The sequence below is a fragment of the Dreissena polymorpha genome, unplaced genomic scaffold, assembly GCF_020536995.1.
Source record: "Dreissena polymorpha isolate Duluth1 unplaced genomic scaffold, UMN_Dpol_1.0 chrUn007, whole genome shotgun sequence".
Lineage (NCBI taxonomy): Eukaryota > Metazoa > Mollusca > Bivalvia > Myida > Dreissenidae > Dreissena > Dreissena polymorpha.
The window spans coordinates 179346-202748 of NW_026273321.1; the positions used below are offsets into that span (position 1 = coordinate 179346).

General features: G+C 35.2%; 1 protein-coding gene across 2 annotated transcripts in view; it reads right to left on the minus strand.

Moving 5' to 3' along the window:
- Positions 1-10548: 10548 nt before the first annotated feature.
- Positions 10549-23403, minus strand: part of LOC127863387 (E3 ubiquitin-protein ligase TRAF7-like) — a 36006-nt gene continuing 23151 nt past the window's right edge. For both annotated transcript variants that reach the window (XM_052402900.1, XM_052402899.1), the window contains 3 exons: positions 19872-20020; positions 18298-18417; positions 10549-16452 (listed from right to left, as the gene is read on the minus strand). In XM_052402900.1, coding sequence (XP_052258860.1) covers positions 16405-16452; positions 18298-18417; positions 19872-20020 — 317 coding nt within the window. In that variant the 3' untranslated portion in view covers positions 10549-16404. The remainder of the gene's footprint in view (positions 16453-18297; positions 18418-19871; positions 20021-23403) is intronic.

A 23403-nucleotide genomic window follows, 5' to 3' on the forward strand; every position in this document is an offset into this window, starting at 1 on the left:
CCAGTAAAAGGTACTCCGAAATCATAAAATGCATCTTAAAATCCCATTGTCACGCATTCGCGTTCAATACATTTTGAACATGTTTCTTTGTAGACCGAACGTTAAATTACTACATGAAGTATTTTCTTCGTATAATTAGTTCACAATTTTGTGTTAGTTTCCGTTTTGGAGGACACATTTTCACCTGATAAGGATATTTAATGACAGTTTTAGCCACAGCCGAAGTTGATAACGTATTTGCATTAGTTACGCAGCTTTTTATAAACCTGTGTATACATTGTAAGACTCTGAAGTGTTTTCATAAGGAAAATAGTGTTCAAGTTTAAAGTTTGATTTAAGAGTCCAGGGTTTGCACACATTTAGGATAATGTTCAACAGCAACATATGTTTTGTTTAGGTGAAGGTGTTTCATTTAATGTTTTCGATGATTTATATGGAAACGTTCGTGATTTAAATATGGTAATAAACTGTTTCAAACGGCGAAAAGTAACAGTGAAAACAGTCGATATAAATCATCGATTATGTTTTCCCGGTTCCCGAATTATGGCAATAAACCAAAAGCATCGTCAACAATGCCGGACGCATACTTTGTCAATTAACGTCATTGTGCTGTTTTACTTCTGCACATTTAGAAAATCTAACCCTTTAAGTTGTAACCAAACGGTGAGTTGCATAAAGTTATAATAAACTGTGTTGGTTTCAGTTGTTAATTGTTTATCAGATTATCAATTGTTTATCCGCTCGTGACCATACGTATTCCCATGGTCATTCACGAATTAAAATCTACGGTGACCAACAAATACGATATTCGCTTGTACAAATGTATGTATCAATTTCAATTGGTAAGAAAAAGATGAGATTCTGTGGAGGCATGCACGATGTGTTGTCTCGTGCACAAATAAAACCCGACTAGATCTCATGCTAAAGAGACAAAATCATCGCGACTGTACTGAACGCCTAGGCTAGACCTCTCGCGTTTCGAGTTCTCAAGATCGCGCCTGACCATGCGATCGAGAGACAAGCGACACACAAATGCACTCAACTTGTCTGTGTGTAAATTAAAATCAAAATTTCAGGACAACATCAAACATAGCGCATATTTGTTTCGTTTACATTTCAGATATAACTTCACATTACCATCCATCTTTTTCTTGTCTCCGAAGATCGGCTAGGTTCATCGCACTGTCGCGAATAGTCCAGACATTCGATCCTTTCGGAATAGCGGTCCGAAAATAACATGGTCCACAAGACAGTTAATCCGACATTTAAACGTTCACGGGCCAGGTTTTGTTCCTAAGAGCATTTCAGAAATTAAACTAAAGTCCAATATATCAAACGTTCTTTAAACTGCAAGTAATTGTGCATTCAAAAGAGTCACACTAATCTTTTCAAAGGGCAATTAAAGCCATCAAAGCGAATAACAATTAAGAAAGACGTTTAAATAAATCGAAATTTTCCCTAACACGCCATGTCGGCTAACCGCAAGACAAATGGGCGGCAAAATGTGAAGAAAACGTCAAGTAGCCTCTGATTTGGACGAACTTGGTAAGTCAATTTAAGTTGAAATCGCTGTCAATTAATGACTAATAAGATTATGGATTCTTAATCCATGCATTAATACGCCTTAATCAATGTCTGCGTTTAGTACGTGTCAATGAGTGAGGTTGATTTAATGTTCTTTTTTCATGCTGACCTGACCATACCGTGCTTATGGTGATCATTTGGTCCGTCGTTCGGCATGCGTCGTCCGTCTTCAACATTTGCCTTGAAACCACTCTAGACGCAATGTTATCCTGCCAAAGCTTTACGTAAATTGATCTGAACATTTGTTCCCATTAGTTCTCCATCGAGTGACATAACATACCTGTCCAGTGAAAACATGGCTGCCATTAAGCCGGGCAGCTGTCCTTATCGGGCTACAGTCAAACCGTTTGATCGCTCAAGAAATCCTATGTGTAACTCAATCGTCAGGAAAAGTGGTATGAATATAAGAACATGTCTTGTGATATTTGGACCGAGCTTAACACGTTGTGGTTTGTTAAAAAACATGGCTGCAATGTGTTGGGACGATTTCATTATAAAACCAAATGAACACTTGGTGCTCAGGACAGTTACTTGGGATCTCTGGGCACCACCCTGTTTGAACGCAATTGAAATTTAATTATATGGCATGTTTTAAACAACTACCCATTTTCAAAACTAGAATCTACGTAGCTTACTTTCATTTGTCAAACATGAAAGAAAATTCGATTTTATTAAGAAATTAAACGTTATCATCTAAATTTAGTTTTATTTACGACATAAGACATTGAACGATCATAATTGGATTAGACATTAAATGTTTTTTAAAAAATGAGCAGCTACTGAACAAGATGAACAAAATAAAAATAGTTTGCTGTCTGACCCGCTGTGGAATGCCATTGACAAAATTGTCAAAGCAAATTAACTTAATACGCTATCTGAAAATGTCGTTACATTTGCCAATTAGTCATAAATTAACCATAAATTCAGTCATTATTCGCTTCGGCGGACTTCTAAGGCGAGAAAATTCTATGGAAAATTATCAAATTAAGTCCACAAAACGGATACATTTTGCCTAATTTCTACGTGAAAAGACTTTAATTGTACAAGGTCAAATCTGACAGATCACTAAATAGATAATTTACGAAACTAATAAAGAGGCGTTGTTATTCATGATTCTTTAATGAGTAAAAGATGTTTGATGTTAAAATTTCCGATGCAAAAGTGGTTTTTAAGACAAAAATATACAGAAGAACAGTACAATTATTGTTTAGATATTAGCCGTGCTCTGTGAAAAAGGGGTTTAATGCATGTACGTAAAGTGTCGTCCCAGATTAGCCCGTGCAGTCCGCACAGGCTAATCAGGGACGACACTTTCCGCCTAAAATGTATTTTTTGCTAAGATTGGTCTCTCTAGAAGCGAAAATTATCATAAAAGCGGAAAGTGTCATCCCTGATAAGCCTGTGCGGACTGCACGGGCTAATCTGGGACGACACTTTACGTACATGCATTAAACCCCTTTTTCACAGAGCACGGCCCAAATAAATATATATATATATATATATATATATATATATATATATATATATATATATATATATATATATATATATATATATATATATATATATATATATATATATATATATATATATATTTAAATCGCCTTTTAATAGGCACCTAATCGGAAATTAAATAAAGGGGGTTGTAAATGTGTAGATGCGTCTGAAGTCGTTTGACTAAAACGGGACATCATATCTTTTTGGATATGCATAAACATCCCCTGTACTCGGGTCTACAGCTTCCATGTAGTACCGACGTCGGTTACAGGATAAGTTGAACAACCGGCATCAGAGTAATATAGTATATATTTAAGCACGTCTGTAAGTGTCAAACTTTTAGTTGGGTCATCCGTGCTTCCAAAGTCGCACTCATTAAATAACGAAAGTTTTTTGCAAATTCAACAGCAATTAAGACACGATATTGAGTCTAAGTTAAATTATCGTGCAATTTCTTTGGCGCGTGTATCAACGCGGCTACAAATAGGTGGCGCGTGAGATTGCAGACAGTGATACAAGATATAAATAAAAAAAGGAATGACTCACCAATCAGATGCACTCGTGTTAATTCGATTTTCTTAATTCTGCAAAAAGAGACATACACATGATTTGTAAGTTCTGTGAGTGTAACTGATCACTAAGTGAAATGGCTTTTCCTTCTCCCTGATTTTATTTAAACAACAACACGTTTGTATATTTCCGGGAAACCACTTCCTATCTTGCTTCACATAAGATTTACAGATGTAATTAATTGCATATTTTTCAAGATGTATGAGACATTATACCAAGCTTTTTTTATATTAACACTTTCTAAAATAAAAACAATTATTTGATAAACACTGTTTATTCAACAACCATATACTATGTCCGCGCACAAAGCGCATTTATTTATTTGTAAATAAATAAGATAAATAAATTATACTTACATACAAAACTCTTAATTGGACCAGAAATTGATCGTCATTATATACCATTCATCGCGAGATAAAATGATAAGAAGATAATAATTAAGAACTCCACCCAAACTCCTGCTTCTAAAAACCCCTATTATTTATGCAGACGTTTAAAGGGGCCTTTTCACAGATTTTGGCATATTTTTAAGTTTGTCATTAAATGCTTTATATTGATAAATATAAACATTGGATCTTAAAAGCTCCAGTAAAAAATCAAGAATAAAATTTAAAAAAGGAAAAAAGGTAGCCGGTACCAGGGCTCGAACCAGTGACCCCAGGAGTCCTGGAGTTTGTCTGAAGTAAAAACGCATTAGCCCTCTCGGCTATTCCGCCGGGCATACACAAGGGTAGTATTTTATACATTATATAAGCAATCTTCGTAGTTTCGTAAATTCAAACGACTACAACAGAACTCTCCAAATTATTCAATCGTTTCGCGTTGCAACGCTTTATAATTTTTAGGTTTTCAAATCGTCAAAAGATACATATAATGGCTATATTGGACTATGGTAAATGTTCAGTAATACTGTTACCTCACAAATATCATAACTAAAACGAAAATTTGCGAATCTGAAACAATTTTTTTCAATGTTGTCATTTTACCAAACCGTGAAAAGATCCCTTTAAGTGGCCTCGGATCAATAGAGTATTGTGTAACTTCCGGAATTATGATATTGCGTAACCCTGGGGAATAATTGACACAAAAGACTGTCGCTGAATTATCAACTACACGTCGACGCGGCTTATTAAGGCCTATTGTGTCTATTCGTTGCTTTTGCATGTCATGTATCGTATCAAATGAATAGATATACTCCAATAGATAAAACTTAATTCTCTGGGAGAACGACCGAAACCACTTATGTCATAAGAAGTATTTTAGTAAAAGTTGTAGTAGTAGTATCAGCAGGAGCAACAGTTGTAGTAAACGTATTCGTGGTTTTAAACCTTTTTATTTTAGCTCGATTGAATCAAACGCCTAAGACTGATTGAAACGCTCTAGAGTAAGTTTCCTGGGTAGAACCAATACTTGTTGTCTCTATGGGAGGTTCGTAAGAACGCTCCCACTGTACGGTTGCTAGGCGGACCTCATATCCACTACATCACGGCGACCTCTTAAGTATAATTTTGGTTGGCGTTGTTAAGATAGTAACACTTAGTTGATGAAGATGCAGAACCAGTAGCCGCCAAGTAATCTGAATATCACACCGACGCTTTCTTGATTGTGTAAAATATTGAAACACGTTCGCGCAATGTTCCTATATACGAAGGTCAGACCCATTTACAAGCTGCCGTCATACGTCATTTAACAAATTAATTAAATATTCATCAAAGAGCAAATACCTCTTAATATCCGCGCGGGACACATGTTCCACACATAAAATCCGATTGAGTACCAAATTAATTGTACCTTAATATAAATTTCCGTCAAAGCGAAACATCTGGCGATGTTATGGGGTCGTGTTGACCCTTTAGTATAACCAGGCAACCAAAATCCTTTAAAATCCGCTTTATTTACATCGTAAATCCCTAAATCGGGCCCCGTATAGACTTCTGTGTAGATACCCATCAACATATCTAGTTACGTCTATGGACGACAGAAAGGCCGACAGATAAAGGGGTGTGAAACTTAATCCTGTTATTATCTACGAGTGTGAGCTATTGTGTAAGTTGAAGTTTTGGGTTTTCATTAAACTTTGTAATTTTGAACAAATCTCCAATAAACACTGGGTATCATGTTTAACAACTGAGCGACACTATTTCAAGTATTTCAAGCTGTCGACCGAAGATAACAGAGTTAAGATTTTAACAAGCCTTAAGTGACAATAGAATTTCTTAAGGATACGCAGACAAAGCAGTTGAATTTAGTGATGTTACAAAGCACACGCAGTATCTCATTTATACCGGTTTTGATACATTAAGTCGATTGATAATCGGGATATTTATTAAACATGAAATCAAAGACAATAACAAATTTATCAGAAAGAAAACATTTGTTTAATAAGTTCAAGGCAATTTCTGAAAATGCCACAATGCAAAGGACAAATCGAATGAATCGTGGTTATGCTACCAAGCTTAACCCATTCATGCCTAGCGTCCTGAAAAAAAAGGACATTGCAAACAGCGTAAACCCAAATGAGACGCCGCATGATGCGGCGTCTCATCTTGGTCTGCGCTGTTTGCTTATAGGAGTTTCAGTAAGTAATATTCTAAATATACAAATAAATATACTAGACATCCCTAATTTTGAAAATAAATTGATCCAATTCAGAAGGATGGGAGAGTCCACTGGGCATAAATGGGTTAAATACATGCGTGATAAGAATACCCCTCCCGCAACGAAGTAAATGGGGAGTACATAATTAAATATTGCCGTCCGTCCGATCGTATACGCAAACTTGTAAAACCGTATACCCCAACGTTTCTCAGCGTAGAACATTAAAACGTGCTTAAGTTGCTTTTACAATTTTTGGGTTTAAAATTGTTTAAAGTTAAGCCCCACCCCCTATTTTCAACTTAGAATTTATTGTACATGCTTTAAGTAATTTTATATAAATAATGACATGCAGCGTCGCGGGTACCCGTCAATACTAATAGTCTATGACAAACTACTTCTCGGATTTATACTAATAATAATATCTATTAATAAGGGATATACTTTAATTGAAAATGCACCAAAGCAGCATTTATATGTGCACACGATGTGTATCAATACAAGAAATCTTTATGTATCATAATGCGAAAGGAAATTTGAACAAACTTCGATCCTTTTATTTAAGGATGAACGTAATCCATCGATACAAATTTTTTTATATGGTTATTTGAACCTAATATACTTATATAGTTTAAAATGTATGCGTTATTTTATATACATTGTGCAACAAACAACAACCACAACACAACGGATATACCAGCTTTACCTGCGTTAAACACCACACGAATAATTGAAATTCCAAAACATTAAGTAAAATAAATAACACTAAAAAATCTTCTATCCACAATTATCCTGTAACACTTTAACTTTTTATCTTGTTTCAACATTTTAACATCGTGAACGGCACAATATTTCGATATCTTTACGCATTCTCCGGTCCTTTAAATGCAACTCCGAAAAGATATAAATGAAGGTATAAAATGCTTGCGATTTTGTTGGGGTCACGACCCCTTGGTCACCAACCCTTAAATGACCTTTTCGTGAGCCCTCGACCAGAACCGGTTGAGTATTTACAAACAACCGATGTACAAATGGACCTGGTGAAAAAGGCACACTTTACAAAAGAAAACAACGTTATAGATTCAAAAGATATATACATTTCTATTCCAACAATCAAAATAGCACCACGTATATGAACAATATTAAAAATATCGCAATGTTTGTGAACAATCGTCAATTGAATTATATTTATTAAAGCGTTTTTTAATAGTTGGAATGTGTGTTTACTAGTAACAGAACACAACAGACGTAGCGTCACCATTCGCCATATAGGCCGGGCCATCATCTTTTATTCAAATTTCTTCATTGATAACTGATATTTCAATAATTGATTATTATCATTATTTCAAATAAATGAATATGTAAAAAAATAAGTTTTGAGGTTAAATCCGTATATTCATTATATAGTTGATTTTTTTCAAAATAAGAAAATGCATAAACAATACGAACAACAACAACAACTCCTGCTTCTATTCGAGCTGTATCCCGTAATCTCATAGTATCGGTCCTCATCATTGTATCGTGCCTTGAACGAAAAACCTTCAAGAAGAGATGGAACGTTTTTTTTAGTTTTAAGAAGTTGCATTTTTTCCGATGGTTATCCATGACTTTTATCTCTGATGTCCATTGGAAAGTAAATCATGTTTATTCCAGGGTGATGCTATGGTTTTTAATTACGTATCACACAATAATTTTAGTTTGTTTATGAATTAATAGTAGCTTTATCAAATGTTTATATGCCGATTATTTTTGAATAAAATGTAAAAAAAATAAGAACAACATGAGTTGCGTTTTTCCATTAAGTTACTTTTTTAGAATAAGCACATGCGCATAGTAACAAATCTTAGCAACCAATCAGAAGGGCCGATACTAAGAGACAAGTGTACATGAATCAGATTACCGGTACTACAGGGGGGCTAAGTCTAGCCAGTATTTTGTCCAAACATTGCCGATTTAAAAGCAGTTTTCGTTGTTATGTCCAAGAATACACATTTAGCTATATATTGACATATAACACATGCGTGTTTTTGTGTTCGTTCACTTCTTAAGTTCGTATGCATTCATTAAGAGGGCCGATACTACGGATAGACATGATTATTGTTGCTATTTACTTTAAATGACGTGTTCTATGAATTAATCTTCCGCTACAAATACTAATAATAACAATAATAAGGTAATACAAACGTAATTAACATTGTTATTTTACCGGCTTATTAATATTTTTTTGTTATTAACATTTAAAATACGCACCTGTTTTTCATGAAAGAACGACCAAAGAAAATTATCCCCAATACACTTCCCGCAATGTTAACCACGAAATTAAAGGAGATCTACCTACCGATTCTTCTTGATTGATTGAAATGCTCTTCCGTGTATTAAATACACCAAAAAGCATTTAGAAAGGTATTCGATAGCAATTATCTATTAAAACGTCGAACACTTTCATATTGTCGATACAAATGTCTTCCTTAGGGGTAAATAACGCCTTTAAAAAGCCTGACTCTTATCGTGGATATACATAATCGATATATCATTCATATCGATATCTCTTGTTCTTTCAAGATAACAGTAATAAAAGCATTTTTGTTGAGAAATAATTACACATTACAGTCATTTCGTCTACAATAAACCGTAATTTATTTGCCAACAAATTATTTTCATTTCAATATGTGTCAATAAATTCTTTTAGAAATCACAAGCGTTCGCGTCCAGTTATTTTCACACATAAAGGGCGTCACTAGAAATGATTTTCATTTTAACGTGTGTCAATCAATTATCTTACAATGTCAATAGCAAAGTGTCATCTCTATTTCTTTTATTAAGAGCGATTCTTCTTTTATGCACTTTTACGAAAACCAGGGGGGGGGGGGGGGGGGGGGGCACGTTTATCGCCGACGGCACAAATTAATAGCCACACACACACACACATTATCCCAAATGCATTTTGCTGTTGTTGTTTTTTCACTTCTCGCGTGCACATGGAAGTACTTGGCACGCATAAGAACATATAAGTTATGGTGATAATGGTGGTAATCAGTTACTAGCATAATTAGATGCCCTTGGTACTGACTGATACACAAGCAAACAAAAAATATGAGTAAGTAAATTGACCGCCGAAATATGTCTGAGATACTTCTTAAAACGGAGAAACGTCCAATTAAGCAAACACATAGTATTCATTCATAAAATCCTAGGCTAAAATGTTTTCTAGATATTTTTTAAATCACAAGGGCCTGTGATCTTGACCTCTAACCGGTTGACCAAAGTTAGACTGCCTCATAATTGAGATGATCGAAGGCCACAGCCTTCTCTAGATATCTGGGAGAAACAAACTGGTCTATGAAGAACACAATTCAATATACAAGTCACTGTGTAATTGACCTTTGAACTCGAAGTTGATAGACTTCCCCTATCAGGGATGTATTATACATCCCTGCCCCTATCGATATCCCTGCCCCTATCGAGTAAAAAAAATACCAACTTTGCTAATCTAATATTCAAAGCATTTTCTATGTATACGGTAAAAACGAATGCCCCTCATTTCGACTGAGATAACGGAAAAACAAAAGGCGCTTGTCTTTCCTCCGTATGTCAAATCTTTCTCAAGATAACATGGCCAATTTTTGTTCATGTAACAAGCCTCTGTGTACTTGAACTTTAACCTCATGCAATCAATAGATGTATCCATTTACCCAAAGTAAACATAATACTATGATCATAGGTCAAAGCGTTCATAAGACATCTTTCACAATGAAAGTACACGTTGACCTTGACATATGACCTAAAAATCAATACGCGTTTTAATTTCCTCCTATATAACTAGCTTACTATTGTAGTTAAAGTGATTGCTAGATATTGCGCGGATACGAAATGGTGCTAGACATTGCGCGGAAACGAAATGGTGCTAGATATTGCGCGAAAACGAAATGGTGCTAGACATAACGCGAAAACGAAATGGTGCTAGATATTGCGCGGAAACGAAATGGTGCTAGATATTGCGCGAAAACGAAATGGTGCTAGACATAACGCGAAAACGAAATGGTGCTAGATATTGCGCGAAAACGAAATGGTGCTAGATATTGCGCGGAAACGAAATGGTGCTAGATATTGCGAGGAAACTAAATGGTGCTAGATATTGCGCGGAAACGAAATGGTGCTAGATATTGCGCGAAAACGACATGGTATACGGACTGATCAAACGATCTACCATCTTACCGACTGACGGACGAGTGAAAAGTAAAAGAACTCCTCGTTTTGGAAAGGGGCATAATAACAGTAATCCTGAAACACACAACATCAATACTTTTTTAGCGAAAATATTTTATTTTAAAATTAAAGAGTTTATTTTAAAAGTAAATTACTAAAAAACGTCTCAGAAATGTATGCAAGTTTAAGGAATGTACAAACAACCACGACAGATTACACTACCGCAACAAAACACGTTTTCTTCACAAAAAATCAAAATAAACAAAACAACATCATAGGAACATGGACTTCAGCTCTATACCCCCGATATTATGGACTTCAGCTTTATACCCCCGATATTATCTTTTGACCTAAAATTAGTTACCTTTTACCTCGACGAGGCGTCACTGACCTTTGCCATCCGCACATTGCCACAATGTGATAAACCATTAAAAGGCAACGGAAATAAAGTACGACAGGAACATACACACGTTAATATTCAATCGCATAATGTGACCTTGACCTTGATTAAGCGTGAATGGTCTATACCTGCATCATGTGGGATCAATGAGCAATACCTTGTTTGAGACTAATTTCATAAAAATCCTTTCATGGGTATAGAACATATGGTTCATACACGAAAAACGCGTATCACAAATTTAAACTGTGAGAGTAATCATGACCTTGACCTGGTGTAAAAGATCCATGACTTCTGCAAATTGTCACAATAACCGCAACTATTTAACAAAGTTTCATGAAAATCCTTCATATTTGAATAGGAGATATGGTTATAAAAGCACTGGGTGCCAGGCGTTCACCAGATTCTACATTAAAGTTTAAATACCTTTATGTAGAAATCGTTATTTTTGAAAACACTTTGGTTTAAACCACGGGAACACATTTGTAACTGTTATGCATATAATGTTCAATTTTGCATTATTTAAATCTTTGAGGGAGAGTGACGAACTAACAAGAATTGTCTGCATATTTACAAAATAACATTGTACATAATATTTAAATCATTAATTATTTTCAACAGATTCATACATACAATCATTTATGAGTCATAATGTATAATAAGCATTTTACTAATTGTACAATTAACTTATACAATTGCTGTTTTTACATAGAAACCTATGCTTGACTTAACCACATACAATTAATGTTATGGTGTTATACATTCTTAAGTTTAACTTAAACTATATGAACAGAAAATGTTTTTTTATTATTACTTGCCCAATGTCAATCATCCAAATAACAAAATTAACAAAGCATGATTACGAAGATTTATGTCACGTTAAAAATATTATTTCAGTACCTATGGTTTACATTTCAGAACATACGATATACCTGGTCCTTATTAAACAAGAGGGCCAAGATGGCTCTAGTTCCCTCACCTTAGGAGTTGTTTCATTCAATCTTTACCAAACCTCAAACTTGACCTAGATATTGTCCAGACAAACATCCTGGTCAAGTTTCATCATTATTGAACCAAAACTCTGGCATATGGAGTGTTTTTGTTTTTGTAAGATTTGACCTGATGACCTATATTTTGAGTTGACCCCCCCCCACCCCTTACCAAACATCAAACTTTGCTTACAAAAATAAATATTATGACCAAGGTTCATAAAATCTGAAACAAAATTGTGACCTCTATAGAGTGTTTACAAGGATTTTGTATAATGAAAATTTTGACAATCTAAGAACAATAATAATGGCATTAATTATGTGATATATATATAAAACCAATCTTTGTACCAAGTTTCATGATGATTGGGCAAAAAATGTGATTTCTAGAATTTTCACAAAGTTTTTTTACTATATAAATATAAGAAAACTGCCCCCCCCCCCGGCAGCAATGTTATTCAACTGACCGGAACCATTTTCGAACTCAACTCTCATATCAAGGAAACACATGTTCTGAACAAATTTCATGAAAATTGGGCCAAAAATGTGACTTCTAGAGTGTTCACATGTTTTCACTATATACATATAGAGAAAAATGCCCCGCCCACTGGCGGCCATGTTTTTTCACCGATCTGGACTATTTTCGAACTCGTTCGAGATATTAATAAAACCAATGTTTTGACCAACTTTCATGATGATTGGGCAAAAATTGTGACTTCTAAAGTGTTTACAAGGTTTCTCTATAGCCAAATAAGGAAAACTGTCCCGCCCACTGGTGGCCATGTTTTTCAACGGACCAGAACCACTTTTGAACTCGTCCAACATATCATTAAGGCAAACATTTTGACAAAGTTACATGAAGATTGGGCATGAAATGTGACTTCTAGTGTTTACAAGGTTTTTCTTTTTTTTGACCTTATGACCTAGTTTTTGACCCAGCATGACCCAGTTTCGAACTTGATAGAGATATCATTGGGACAAATCTTCTGACCAAGTTTCATGAAGATTGGACATGAAATGTGGCCTCTAGAGTGTTTACAAACCAAATGTGGACGACGGAGGGAAGACGGACAAAGACCAGTCACAAAAGCTCACCTGAGCAATCAGGTGAGCTAAAAACATATTACATTTGATTATTTTATACATTTTGTGTTAATTCAACAATTTTAAGTATGTGTCTTTGTTTTACGAGGATGAACTTAACAATCAAAAAAGAGTTTCTTTTATTTAATGCGTATATAATGAAAAGCGAAATTTTATTCAATTTGGTTTTGTAATCAATGCCCAAAAATTTCAAAAACTAAAACATAGATTGGCGTTGATATTTGTACTTTTGAACATATTTTTTGCGTATCTCCTCTAAAAATAGACATATCACCATGAAATGATGTTTGCCTTCAATATCTTGTGAATTACAAAATAACACAGTAACGCTGATCCCTAGCAATTCTATATCTGCCAAATCTCCCATTGTCAGAGTCACTGATATCCTCAATACCAACTTTGTTGCAGTAACTATCACAAATACACCTAAATAGATATCTAAGTGGTAAAGGGTTGAATCATTCAGCTGTGAAAGTTTGAGCAAAATCCTCCAAAAAGTCACTTGTTGTGATCATGTATTTCACAGTGGAAAGAAAACACGGGCAATAATTTTGCATAAACCAGTCAAAGACTAAGTCATTTCTTTATCAATCAGCATTAAGGTCATTCAAGTGTGAAAGTTTGAGGGAAATACACCAAACAGGTATAGATGAGTTGAGAACACAAATTTGTTGGAGCCATGCATGACACAATTGTAAAACTGATTGCATCCTGATGAACTAACAACAGTAATGCTTAATGCCACATACTTTATGTTGGCAGTTAAAAAATGTAAAATACATGCAAATATATAACCATTATCACAATATATGTGTATAAACAAGCACAAACAAAATTCAGCGTGTGGACACATAACCCACACAATGTGTTATTTCAGTCTATTTGCATGTGGACACACAACATGTTATTTCAGTCTATTTGCATGTGGACACATAACCCACACAACATGTTATTTCAGTCTATTTGCATGTGGACACATAACCCACACAACATGTTATTTCAGTCTATTTGCATGTGGACACATAACCCACACAACATGTTATTTCAGTCTATTTGCGTGTGGACACATAACCCACACAACATGTTATTTCAGTCTATTTGTGTGTGGACACATAACCCACACAACATGTTATTTCAGTCTATTTGCATGTGGACACATAACCCACACTACATGTTATTTCAGTCTATTTGCATGTTGACACATAACCCACACAACATGTTATTTCAGTCTATTTGCGTGTGGACACATAACCCACACAACATGTTATTTCAGTCTATTTGCATGTGGACACATAACCCACACAACATGTTATTTCAGTCTATTTGCATGTTGACACATAACCCACACAACATGTTATTTCAGTATATTTGCATGTGGACACATAACCCACACAACATGTTATTTCAGTCTATTTGCATGTGGACACATAACCCACACAACATGTTATTTCAGTCTATTTGTATCACTTCAGTGATAATTGAACATGTGCAACTGATGTAAATATATATGTGAAATATAACTCTACTATGCGTAGGAATGTTTAACATGAAAACATTTAATAGAAATACAAAATGTTAAAAAATTAAAATCACAATTCTGTCAAACAAGCATGTCACTGTCTAAAAGCAATATACAAATTTTATCACTTACAATATAAATTCAAATAAAATAAACAAATTTACCATTTTTTATTGAGTAATACTTAAAGTTATTTTATTTATACGATAAAAGTAACATGTATTAAAATAAATATGAAAACACAATGCCTTCAAATCAAATACTGAAATTAACTTGTAATTATCTGTTGATTATCCAAGTTGCATCAATAACACTAAGTCAACTAAAAACCTCACTACAATCAGTATATTGATTAAAGTATTGACTTTAAATGAAACAATTCTACACCTTACACACACATATATGAGCCAAGCTCTGTGTAAAGGGGGTTTAATGTTGTCCCCGACTGCACAGGCTAATCAGGGACGACACTTATTATATTATAATATTTTTTGTTTAAAGAGTCTCTTCTTATCAAAAATCAAGTTTAGGCGGAAAGTGTCATCCCTGATTAGCCTATGCAAACTGCACAGGCTAATCAGGGACTACACTTGACGCACATGCATTAAACTGCACAGGCTAATCTGGGACTACACTTTACGCACATACACATTAAACCCCCTTTTCACAGAGCACCGCCTATATAATGATTGTTGATACAGAGTGTGACCAGCACACAGGAAAATATCATACATGTAGTAACAAAAAAAGACACATTTCCAATGAAATTGCAGATAAGGTATGCAGGGAATGTAAACAACAATGAATCAACAATTATGTGTATCAATTATCACACTTTTAAAAATTGGCATTAATTTTAAACGCACCAAAACAAATATTTGGCATTTCTAGGCATGCATATGTCCATAATCCAATACAAGCGACCAAAGTCAAAAGTGATCTTTTACTTATAAAATAAAGATTCTCTAAAAACCATCATGCCCTTTGAGCTATCTAAAGTTAATTCCCACCTGGTATTCATCATTAAGAAATACATGTACAGCATTGAGCCACTCTCTGGGAAAACTGGGCTACGTTCCACTCTTTTATTGTTTTTAAATTGAAATGAAGTCTCCTCTCTATGAAAATCAAGCGGGCTGCAATGGCTAATCTATGACAACACTTCATGCATTAAGCCCCATTATCCAATAGCGCTGCTCTTTCATCAAACATTATAATGCTTTTACATGAAATGTTTCATGTAAAATGAAGGCATTACTAAGGCTTGAATGAATATTTTCTTCAGTTTAATAAACAAGACAGACTGAGGCCCTCAGGCACTCAACTAAGACCCCAAGGATATAAACTGTTGAACAGGTGCTTTTAATTAAGTTTCAATATAGAAATTTAAGTAAAAACTGCATCAAACGTTAGCTGCGATGTTTTTCTGTGGCCCATTTTCACACTAAGTCAAGACATTATGAGAATACATGTTCTGAGCAAGGTTCATGAAGATTGGGCGAAACAAGTGACATTTAGGGTCTTAACAAGGTTTTCCTTTAATTCGACCTTGTGACCCAGTTTTTTTACCCCAAGGTCACCCAGTTTGAAAAACTGCTGAGTGTTCATTGAGACGAATAATCTTGACAAGTTTCATGAAGATTGGGCATAAATGCGGCTTCTTCAGGTGAATAATGATGGCCCATGATGTTCAACACACAACTTAGGATACACATCGAACAAAAGGCAATCCCAAAAGCTCCCCATGTGCGCATGTGTCATATACAGTTATTGCAATCTCTGAAGAAATCATCCTCTTCTGGAACAGATATAACTCAAAATATAGTGGCTGCAATTGTGGGCGTCTGCGGCTATGATTCTGAAGTCTATGTGAGTACTCCTAGGGTGTTGAGAACAGGCCTCAATCCTTAAAGCTCACCAGTTCTCATAACACAACATCATTTTCAGGTATTCACGGCAAACCCCATCTGCATTTGGAAGTACATGAACACCTGTGGAAAACAACAACAACAGCTATGAATCGAGATTAGATGATGATAATTCTTATTGGCTACTATTTTTTATTAAAAACACAAATGGATATTGGTCATATTTAATTAGTTGTATAATAAATATCTAGTTTTAAAAATTTAAGTGAAACTTTTAACTCCATTGCATTGAAAGCCAATTGCTTTTTTCGTGTCCATCTGGGTAGTACAATGGTGCTTGGGTGTCTTTGGAGAAGATCTTGAGTACACTCCAAGAGTGGGTATCAAACCCAGGCCGTCCATGCTGACATCATTTCTACTTAATATAATAGACATTTTAGAATCATGTTTGCCTTTCAATCCTTTAAATTGTTAAATTCTCCCACCCCCAACAGTAAGATATATGCAAGCGATAAAATCAGTACATGTATATGGAAAATTTGTGTGAAAGTTGTGTGCATGTTTGAACTGATTTACTGTGGGAAGTACCATAGGGATCCCATTATATTGGAATACAATGTCCAACGTTCTGATGGTATTATATCATAACTGTAAGCCTACATAAAGTTTGGATATTATGGGTATTAACCCTTCACCACTTAGATATATATGTTCACGCATTTGTAGCGCCTAAGAAAGTTAAATTTAATTAATGACCTTTCTTACTAGATTCAAGTTGCTTAGGCTTCAACTCCAAAACTAAGATACTGATGAGCAGCAAACAGCATAAAAGCTGAACAGACTGCAAGGTACTCACAGGCTGTTCTGGTTTTATGATGTTTGCACATTGCCATTTTCACTTTGCTTATAAGTGGGAAAGGGTTAATGGTAACGACACTGGCTATTGTACCATTATAATTTCATTTTACAAGAACCTGTGACCTTGAACTTTGAGCAGTCGACCTCAAAATTGATGGACAATATCCTTTCCTGCTAAGCATGTAGCCTTCTGATGTGAATGATGAAAGTTCGGAGCATTCTCAAGATACAGTGTGGAAAAGAAACGTGTTGTGAAAGACCATCTGATAGACTGACAGACAGACATATTGTGAAAGACCATCTGATAGACTGACAGACAGACATATTGTGAAAGACCATCGGATAGACTGACAGACAGACATATTGTGAAAGACCATCTGATAGACTGACAGACAGACATATTGTGAAAGACCATCTGATAGACTGACAGACAGACATATTGTGAAAGACCATCTGATAGACTGACAGACAGACATATTGTGAAAGACCATCTGATAGACTGACAGACAGACATATTGTGAAAGACCATCTGATAGACTGACAGACAGACATATTGTGAAAGACCATCTGATAGACTGACAGACAGACATATTGTGAAAGACCATCTGATAGACTGACAGACAGACATATTGTGAAAGACCATCTGATAGACTGACAGACAGACATATTGTGAAAGACCATCTGATAGACTGACAGACAGACATATTGTGAAAGACCATCTGATAGACTGACAGACAGACATATTGTGAAAGACCATCTGATAGACTGACAGACAGACATATTGTGAAAGACCATCTGATAGACTGACAGACAGACATATTGTGAAAGACCATCTGATAGACTGACAGACAGACATAGAGCAATATAGCCTCACTTTTTTGAGGGGGAAGGGAGGGCATAAATACAGCGCTGATTTGTTAAAAGTGATGACAATGTTAACGGTGAAAAAAGTCAGCAATTTAAATGGGTTTAGGTAATGCCCTTCATAACTTCTTGCATGCTAATGTTCAAGCTGTAAAAACAATTGTTGCAAACTTGACCTGTTACTCACGATCAGTTGTGTAAATGGCTCATTAAAGCTTTCGCTGTACAGCAATTTTTTAATTTTACCTTAATTTCCTTGTCCTCAGACCCTGAGAAGAGGAAGTCCCTGTGTACAACCAGAGTGTTGACACTGCCTTCATGTCTCTGCAGGGTCTGGATGGGTAACATGTTCTCCAGGTTCCAGATCTGTGGGAGGTCAATAGAGCACAACCAGGTCAGAGAATAAATCGATTAATGACAGTTTGCAAATCAAGTGAATATCAAATTAAGCATTTAAAAGATAACAGAGAACACCCAGTTCATACAATTAATGATTAACTACAAAGTATACATTTCAAATAATGTCCAGATATTTGCAGCAGAAACATTCTGTGAACGTAGCGTTAGGTATTAAACTGTTTTAAATATTGTCAAATGGAAGAAGATGCCTACATGAAATAAAGACTGAATCTTAAAGGGAATCGTCCACAGGTTTGGGCACTTTTTAAACTTTGTCCTCAATGCCTGAAATTGCGATTTAAACCTGGGAACTATATAGCTTAATAATAATATCAAAAATAGAAAGGAAAAAAGAAAACAAGAAATATGTCAACTATGAATGTGTGTTAAGTTAACAGTCATTATGTGAGGTTATTATAAATAACTCTAAACATTGTGGAGCATGAGTGATGTTTTTTTTTGTGAACTGAACATTCCCTCCATGAAATCTACCTACGTATTAAGTTTCCAGTTGATACCTTCTAGTTTTTGTTTAGGTATGTTTCTCACAAAATTAATGTATAGGAATTAACAAAGATTGATTGTTCTTGTTCATGGCACATTCCCTAAATGAAATATTTCTACTGAATAAGTTTCTTGACAATAATTTGTTTTTGAAATATGATCATAAAATAATATTATAGTAAAAAAATTACAATTTGCAATGACTGTAATGGTGTTTGGGTAGTACACATCCCCGCAATTAGATCTACCTTCTTCTTATGTTTCAAGATGATACTTTTTTAGTTTTTGAGAAATGCTCCAAACAAAATTTAAGTACAAAAAATGAAACAAAGGGCAAAAACTCTGAAAATATGGGATGAAGTGTTTTGTTTTTTGTAGTTTTAGTACGAGTCTATGTTTAAAGTGTTTATTAAACGCCTTCATATACAATATTCCTTTTTGAATCTCTCACAAACAGTTGAAAATTGTTCATTTTGATAATCTGTGAACAAGCGCCTTTAAGAAATTCATTGAACAAAACGAACAAAGGACAAGCTAAAACAAGATTTGAAAACAATATCAATTATTTTGGTTGACAACCATATTGTATGCATAAAAATTAAAATGTAAGTTTGTTTTACTATGACGAAAAACATCAACTCATCAAATGAAAGCTTGTACGTTTCAGACTCTCATACAAGTAATATTTCAACATAATTATTAATCAAGATTATATAGTATTTTCATGAAATACAAAACAAATATATATAATTAGAAGAAAAACAAAGAAAGCAAGCAATATACTTCATGCAAATGTTCATTCGTTAACCATATTTACATATATTTGAATGCAGTCTATTATGATTCCTTAGCATAAATACCAGTAATATACATGCTTATTTGCACGAGATCTGCAGAGGAAAGGTAAGGAGTTTCACCTGAATGGAAGCATCTGTGGAGGCAGAAAACAAGAAGCGACCAGACAGGGACGTTGTTAGACTGTGTATCATCCCCACATGACCCATGAGCTCCCGAATGTGTTGAAAATTAGCCGCATCAAACACTTGAATGTTTTGATTGTACGTGCCTAAAAACAGACATGGAATGCTGTGATTGTATGTCCCTAAAAATAGACATGCAAATTGGCTGCATCAAACACTTGAATGTTTTGATCGTACGTGCCTAAAATTAGCCATGGAATGTTTTGATTGTACGTGCCTAAAAATAGCCATGGAAATAGGCTGCATCAAACACAATGTGTTGCTTGTTCATGCCTAAAAATAGACATGGAAATTGGCCACATCAAACACTTGAATTTTTTTATTGTTCATGCCTATAAATAGACATGGACATTTTGGCTGCATCAAACACTTGAATGTTTTGATTGTACGTGCCTAAAAATAGCCATGGAAATAGGCTGCATCAAACACTTGAATGTTTTGATCGTACGTGCCTAAAAATAGACATGGAAATTGGCTGCATCAAACACTTGAATGTTTTGATCGTACGTGCCTAAAAATAGACATGGAAATTGGCTGCATCAAACACTTTTGATATTTAGACATGATGGTAACTTGGTGGCCCCTGAGTATTGTTTTTCTACAAGTTTTGATCTATGGGTAGATAACCCTAAGCATGCACTTATACAAATCCTGCTTTTGCCTTAAATCTACTGATTCTGAATAATCAACAAACACGACTATTTTATCTGATCCTGTAATTTTAAAGGGACTTGTTTGCCGATTTCTTTTTTAATGATATTAAATGCATTTTCTTAAAAAACGTTACTATTTGGTATGGTTTAAAGAGTTTAATTTTGCTATCTGAATAAAATCTTTTTTGAATCAATAACCATTAACAAAAAAGCAATTTTTGCCAAAAAATGAACAGGTCCCTTTAAAGCAGAACAAATAGTAAAAATAAACCAACTATGTTTGACACATATTGCTTGCTTTCTTTGAGCTTTGAATGACATAGGGTCATTTGTCCACAAGTCACCTTTATACTGGAATCTGAGGAAGCCGAGAAGCAGAAACCCTCGCAGGGTGATACACAGAGGCTATTTATGACCCCTATGTGCCCCTTCAGGGCATTGATGTACTCATAGGTTTTCACACTGTAGACGTGTATGTTTCGGTTGTATGTCCCTGCCAAACAAACCTGGGTTAAAATGATTTAATCATTTGCTGTTTGTTTCTTTAAATTTTGCCCCGTGTTAGTTGTAGAAATCAACAAGAAACCGTCGGAGACGGATGGTGCTCCCCAAAGGTTTTTTTGTCACAATATTGCACTATATATTCAGATAAAAGGAAACATCTTGAGGGGCATAACTTTGGACAAAATAATACGATGAATGGGTTAGCAACTTAAAAATTTCAAAGGGCCATAACTCTGTGAAAAATCATCCGACGAGAACCGGCTGATAATATGCACATCTCCTCATGGTAGTGAAGCTTTCCATAAAGTTTCATTGAATTCCAGTCATTAGTTGCTGAGAAATAGCCTGGACAAGAATTGCATTATATGTACAGTTAATGGAAAATTTCAAAGGGCCATAACTCTGTGAAAAATCATCTGACGAGAACCTGCTGATTATATGCACATCTCCTCTTGGTAGTGATACCCATCAAGTTTCATTGAATTCTGGTCATTAGTTGCTGAGAAATAGACCGGACAAAAATTGTGCACCGACGGACGGACGGATGCACACACACACGCACTGACAGACGAAGCGGCATCTATATGCTCCCCACAATTTTTTTGGGGGGGAGCATAATCAATCTGGGAGGAATTCTTGTCAACATCTGCAGGTGTTTTATTTAATGCATGAGACCAATCCCCTATACAATATAGGACAATGCAAACAGCACAATACTAAACATCATTATTAAAGCCTAGGAAACTTCCTTGCTATGGACAATGCACATTAGGAGTATAAACCAGTTTATGGGCGAGCAGAACCTCACAAGTATGACTAACAGCCAAGTTGATTGTGAGCAGACACAAGTATACCACAAATGATGATTATACTGATGATGAACAATGGTTCATTCATATGACAGCAGTCAGTTAACCGACTCACACTTTTTTGAGCTAAGCAATTAACCAGTAACTAAGTGTGCAATACTTTAGCCGACACATTTGCTACTTGATGCAGCAAAAGAATGGCATATTATTTCATGACTTATCCACATGAGTCTTGTTGGAGAAATTAAGGCTTAGTGCATGCTTGAATTGTTGGCACATACCAATTAGGGACGACACTTAAAGCATATGCATTAAGCCTTGTTTTGAATGAAAAATACCATAACAGCGGAAAGTGTCGTCCCTGATTAGCCTGTATGGAATGTACAAGCTTATCTGGGACGAAACTTCAGACATATGAATTAAGCCCAGTTTGCCCAGAGGGAGGTTATATCACTGGTTTTTAATGGTAAATCAATAAATAAGGTACTTTGTTGAGCTGGGATTCAAACTAATGAATCCTGCGTCCTGCATACGGATTGGTACATGAATATTTGATAACCTTTCATTTTATTACAAAGTTAAATAATGTTTATAGTAATAATTTACAAATAAAAACATATGATTTCAGCGTATCAGTATATTTACAAAGAACGAAATATCAAATAATAAACTACATGTAACAACACGTAGCAGTAAAATTCTATTTATTTAAATTTTATTAAATACAAAATTTAACAAGGGCTGTTTGTAAAACATGCATGCCCCCCATATGGGCTGTCAGTTGTAGTGGCAGCCATTGTGTGAATACGGTTTTTGTCACTGTGACCTTTACCTTTGACCTAGTGACCTGAAAATCAATAGGGGTCATCTGCCAGTCATGATCAATGTACCTATGAAGTTTCATGATCCTTGGCGTAAGCTTTCTTGAGTTATCATCCGGAAACCATTTTACTGTGTCAAGTCACTGTGACCTTGACCTTTGACCTAGTGACCTGAAAGTCAATAGGGGTCATCTGCGAGTCATGATCAATGCACCTATGAAGTTTCATGATCCTAGGCATAAGCGTTCTTGAGTTATCATCCAGGAACCTTTTTACTATTTCATGTTACTGTGACCTTGACCTTTGACCTAGTGACCTGAAAATCGATAGGGGCCATCTGACAGTCATAATCAATGTGCCTATGAAGTTTCATGATCCTAGGCATAAGCGTTCTTGAGTTATCATCCAGAAACCATTTAACTATTTCGGGTAACCGTGACCTTAACCTTTGACCTGAAAATCAATAGGAGTCATATGCGAGTCATGACCAATGTACCTATGAAGTTTCATGATCCTAGGCATATAAGCGTTCTTGAGTTATCATCCGGAAACCATTTTACTATTTCAGGTAACCGTGACTTTGACCTTTGACCTAGTGACCTGAAAATCAATAGGGGTCATCTGAGAGTCATGATCAATGTACCTATGAAGTTTCATAATCCTAGGCATAAGTGTTCTTGAG